At 39.5% G+C, this 5,777-nt stretch overlaps 1 protein-coding gene across 1 annotated transcript; it reads left to right on the plus strand.

Annotated features, from left to right (window-relative positions):
- Positions 1 to 1,632: 1,632 nt before the first annotated feature.
- Positions 1,633 to 5,154, plus strand: LOC308124234 (uncharacterized protein). The gene is made up of 4 exons (XM_080487142.1): positions 1,633 to 1,989; positions 2,110 to 2,442; positions 2,856 to 2,980; positions 4,016 to 5,154. Exons 1-4 carry the CDS (start codon positions 1,809 to 1,811, stop codon positions 4,103 to 4,105), a joined length of 729 nt encoding a protein of 242 aa, XP_080343268.1. The 5' UTR covers positions 1,633 to 1,808; the 3' UTR covers positions 4,106 to 5,154.
- The last annotated feature ends 623 nt before the right edge of the window (positions 5,155 to 5,777 follow it).

A 5,777-nucleotide genomic window follows, 5' to 3' on the forward strand; every position in this document is an offset into this window, starting at 1 on the left:
GATATGAACATATCTCAGTAAAAATCAATATGTTATTGTTTATTCTTTGAACCAGTAAGATTTTTGTGTTTTTATTCAATAATGGACATTCAATTGGTATTCTTTTAATTGAATGACTTGTTATTTACAACTGTGCAGCCTGATTTACCTTTGACCTTGGTGAATTAGTACCTAAACATGTATGTTTTGTTAATATGTCGATTCTGCATCGATCACTGTTTTGTTGGGCGGCCGATCATTAGCTGGCCAACACAGTAATAGGTAAAATTTTGTGCGGTGGAAAAATAAAGATAGCATTTTGAAAATCAAATCAAATCAATTGCATTATCTGCAGTAATCAGTAATTTATCCATCTTCTATAGACATCACCCCAGGCAAAGGCGCCCAGTCGTGTCCAGGAAGACACCTGCCGTAAAGTTACAGTGATTAAACAGCACACTGTGAGCCCGGTGAGCATATATTTTAAAATAATTTCATTTCATAATATATGCAGGCTAGTTCCTATTCCAAGATGAGTTTTTGAATTTACAGTCAAGTCTTTTCTTTCACTGCAACAGCCACACGTTTGCTCTCTCTCTCGCCGCTAGAGGGCAGTGCAGATGGAGTAAAACAGGCCCTGCTGCCACTAAACTTTTGACCTACTTTCCACTGGAGTTATGCACACACTATCTGTGGCCTGTGATCAGCCTACTTTTTTTCCCCCCTCAAGTCATTTATGAGTTGTATGGCTTTGAAAGCTTTGGATTGCAGTCAGTTTTTTGTGTCTGCAACCATTCAGGGTTGATCGCTGTCTTTGTATTATCTGCTCACAAAGTTTTCTTCAGCTTTGTTGACTCTTAAGTAGGATGAAATGGCCTCACCATAGTATTTATGTCCCTGACATCATTCATGTCACAAGTTTCTTTTAGCCCCTGAATGTGACCCAATATGGTTTCAGCTGGCTTGATTATCAAAAAACCTTCTGAAATCGTGTCAATCAAAAACAATAGTTTTATTCCCTGTCACTACAGGGCACTGTTGTTGCAACCGGGGAAACAAAGTACAAATACTTCACGACATCTGCTAATAGTTTGTGATATAAATACTACACAGATTAACTCCTTGTGTTTCGTGTAATATCAAACTGGATGTGAAAACCTGATGCATACATTTCTGTTGAGTTTTCACTGTAGACTATTTATTGTGTATAATTGCCTTACCTGTTCCACATTATAGTATTTTAATTGTATGGCTTTAACAGTGTTGCTATTACATACATTTTTTTTTTTACTTGAAACACTCTGAAACAGCCTGACTCATAAGCAAAATATTGTATCTCAAACTTTCTCTTATTACTTATTGAATTTACATGGCTTAAAGAAGAAAGCCTGAAATGTTGTTAGTCCAAGAAATGTGTACATTCAACCTGCTATCCAGCAACTTCAGGCACACATATTCTAATTTCTCTCCTGGTAACTCTGTTAGAAATCTGTTTTCTATTTTTATTATTTTATCTTTTTGCATAAGGCTATTAGTGCCCAGATACACAGCTGACCTGTTTTCTCTAAAGATAACACAAGAGCAGGTGAACCGTGGAATCGAAAATATACCAAAAATGTATTAATGCTCTTGACACTCCTCCTTCTCTTTTGCAAGCTCGAAGAGTATATCAAACGCTGATGATTTCTGGATTGAAACCTCATCAAACAGTTATATACTCAAGGCCATTTCCAATCAGAAAGTTGAAATACAGTTTAATGCTCAGTCAAAGACGGCTGAGAGCAAAAGGAAGCAGATAATGCAGTTATCTCTCCACCTGCATCAGACAAATGGTCACGTGTTGCTTTCTGCACTTCTGTTTGGTCGTGGGAGTGCAAACAAATGCACATTTCCTCCTGAAGAGTGACATTTCATGTGAACTTTGTGTGACAGTCACTGCCATCATGTCCCCCGCCTGCCTGAAGCTTCCCCTCATCCTCTGTCTTGTCTGGACAGCCGTGGCTCATGCAGGTAAGGTCAACACACGTGAAAGGCTTGTGTCATGCATCCTCGATAGCTCCTCTGTAAAACTTAAATTAAAGTGTTGATGTAAGCTTTTTATCTCTCTCTCTTTTGGCCTTTTTTTTTTAGGAGTCAGAGGAGTGCAATGGAGGGAGTCTGGAGGCAGCATCACCATCCAGTGCAGGTCTCCTGACAACCAAGACTCTCTTGATTTGAGACTGGGTCTCAATGAGGAGATTCAGGTCTTTCACAGAGACGGAACATCAGGCAAAGAGATCATTGTCAAAGAATTCGCCGGACGACTTCAGACAAACGCAAAACATCTCAACGTGGATATTCTCATCAAAAACTTGTCTCCAAACGACACAGGGCCTTACAGTTGCAGCTACAAAAAGTATGACACTTCGGCCTATCAAGAAGTAACCACAAAAGGTGACGGGTCTGTGCTTCTGGTCGTCAAAGGTGAGACTTTTTTTCTAACCCTCACAAAACTTTCATAATATATTCCTCTGAACATTTTTCATTGTTTTATTTTAAATCGGCATAATCCATTAAAAAACAATGAACAAAAAGTTACTCATGTCGCTGACTGACAGGTGATAAATTAATCCAAGGGCTTATAGAGTGTTTATGCTTCATTTAAATTGAATCAAAGCTCTAAACACTTTATTAATGAAACATATTACAGGAGTTGTGCAAGCTTGCAAACACCTGAGACTTAAAGCTGCTGCAGTAAGTGAATGTTTCTGCTTTGTTAGAACCGATGTTGTAAGACTCTCAAAACGTGCGAGTCAAAATAGGACAAATCAAGGATTTGTCAGGCTGCAGATGACGTTTAAGTGCTGAGGAAGTAATCTATTGATGTGCACATCAAGACAAACACGCCGGAAAAGATGAGCCAAAGAAGTGCGGCCAGGATGTGATCTTGGTGTGTGTGGTCATCGTCGGTGCCATGCTCCTCATCATCATCACGGGCTTCGTCATATGGATCGTTCACAAGGTAGCCGCAGCCTCTCGGAGTATGAGCATGTGGGTGTTTGTAGGTGGCGTGTTTTGAAAGTACATCGCTTTGACTCACAAAGCGCTGCTGGAATTCTTTGGGGGCCGTTTCCATGTTCCTGTTATTCTCGAAGGTGCATTTTCCTGTTATGTTCCGCAGAAGTCATCTGACCAACATGCTTGGCTGTTATTTACTGCCATTACCACTTTGACCGTTTTCAAAGAAACACAATGAAAACAGTTTAGATACTTTGGGCTTGTAGTGTGACAATAATAGTTGATTGAATATTACATGACGCTGATGTAATTCAATACAGTTCACTTGCACAGCAAACTGCAGACTTCCCAGTGGTTTTCTTTGGGATATAAGGTATTTAGATAATTTCAATTAAAAAGTGTTAATTGAGCTAACAACAACAAAACATTTTTTAATTTTGAGTTTTTGATCCTTGCAAAATGAACCTCATTTACCCTGCTTCGGGAGTCTTGTAGTGCTGGGAAGTGGTAGTCACATTTACATCAACAGAGTCATACAAGGTGTTCGACATCAAACAGGAAGCCGTTTGGGGTTCGGTGTGTTTCCTCAGAGGGATCGAACCAACCAACTTTGAGTTTGGAAAAAGACTTGCTCTCCAAGCGGAGCAGCAGAATATACAAGAAAACACACAAATGGACAATATCTGCTCTTATTCTTAAGCTGACTTAGATTTGACAATTCTGATGAGCTGAAAGTTTAAATGATCACCTCTGGATCGTTTCATTTTGTTTTAGCCGCTTGAAAAAAAAAAAAGAAGGGTAGTATTTGCATAGGAAATACAGTAAGAGTAACTTTCAAAAGAAAACTCTGCACCTTTACTTTGGCTGTAGAGCTTTATAGGAGTATTTCCCCAGTGTGCATTCAGCATCTTTGACTTAAATCTGGTCTGACACAAATGATGTGTAAATGCTCGAAATGTGTTTCTATCCAAGTTGTCGTTACAAAAACTAGAACCTGAAACCAACATCTAACGTGTTGACATTTCACTTTGCGGAGTAGCAGAACAGGTCACGGCGCTCACCAAAGAAACCGAGACGAGTCGCCACCAATGAAGTTTATGAAGAAATGCGAGGAACCCTCAGACACTGAGGGCGCCGTCGCCGCCAGCAGCCAGCACCAGGCTCTGCAACGACGAAGCACCAGAGTGTTGCATGTGAAGCAACGTGACAACTCAGCATGTTCTTACACGTACTCTGCAAAACCCAATCTCTCCAGGCCCGGTTGGCACGTCGGCGCAAAACTGTGAGGTTCACAATGAAACCGACTCGAGGACAGTGAGTGAAAAGCTTCGACAGAAACCTTCATTGCAGCACAAATGTTTCTACCGGATTGCACCATAATGGTCGTCCAATTTTTATGAATGTATTTTCTAATCTTTCCGTATAGAGGTTATGCTGGAATGGCATTTTTGAGATTGTACAGAGGGACTCAAATTGCGCTTGATGCTATGTAAGATATACTATGTTCTGTATTCTGTGTCGCTGTAATCTGCCTTTTTTACAAAATCGAGACAATAAATTTGTAAATTTGGATCCATTTTAAAGTAATTTACCTCCTTTTCTTTTGCAGCTTACATTTTAACCAATATTGCAGTTATTTTCAGAAAACCACACTTGAAACTCCAGTTTTAGAGGATTGAACTTAAGAATTATGAAATGTGGAATAGAAAGTTTTACATTTCAAAAGAAAATCTAACTATTATGTTGTACTCTACTGTTATATTTCTATTGTTTAAATCTACACTTACTTTGATATAATTATTTTCTACATGACATCATGACAAACTTAGTGAACTATTTTTCAACTTTTGATGCTATAAATTCCACAGTATTTAAGATTTTGGTCAGTTTCACACACACGTTACAGAGCAAAGACAAGACCGTTTTCGAATTTTATTTAATGCAATTCTAAGACAAATACAAATTATAAAGTGTAACAGGTACAACAGGTGAGTTTCCATATTAGGTCTGACAAAAACCAAACGTTGCTGCACAGAATGACGTTACATCTGTAAGTTTATAGAGTGACTTTCACTCATGTGACAGTGTGTTGTTTTTACTGGACTATAGAATGCAACTATTTATGCAGTTTTGGGGATTTCTCTCATTAAATTGACATTTAATGTCTTTTATCATATTAGGCCATGTGTCCCTGCGTCTGTTGCTTTCTTACAACAATAGGACTCATGACACACTTTCAAAATTCAGTGAATGCTTGTAAAAGGATCAAACATGGACTCTCCGTCGGAAAGTCAACGTTGAACCACACATGTGCAAGCATACAAAAAACTCCCAGCACAATAATTTATCACCCATGCGGCGTCAAGCCAGTACATGTACTGACTAATGCAAACACTCACATACAAGCACTGTAGGTCGAGCATCAGTTGAAACACTATAATTCAAGACAAGTTGCGATGAAGCACAGGAGAAATGAGTCAACATCAGGATTTTGAAAAAAAAACAAAAACAAAACAAGGCCGCGTCTACTTGTTTGCATGCATGTGAGATGAGTGTACAACTACTCCTGAGTCGCATGTGGTCATAAACTGTGAAAGCCTGTTTCCTTCACGAAGCGCCTCAGACTCGATGAGGTGCAGCAAGTGTGAAATGCCTGCTGGTAAAAGTCAGAGCACTGTGGTGATGGTTGTTGTGGGGCGGTTGTCTGTCGGCGCCACTGTGCATCTTAAAGGTCCAGCATCGAGAGGAAACCATGTATAGAGACGAGTGGTCGCACGGAACGGAAAGGGAAGACCCCCTTT

This window comes from Lipophrys pholis (genome assembly GCF_963383615.2).
Source record: "Lipophrys pholis genome assembly, chromosome: 19".
NCBI classification, from domain to species: domain Eukaryota; kingdom Metazoa; phylum Chordata; class Actinopteri; order Blenniiformes; family Blenniidae; genus Lipophrys; species Lipophrys pholis.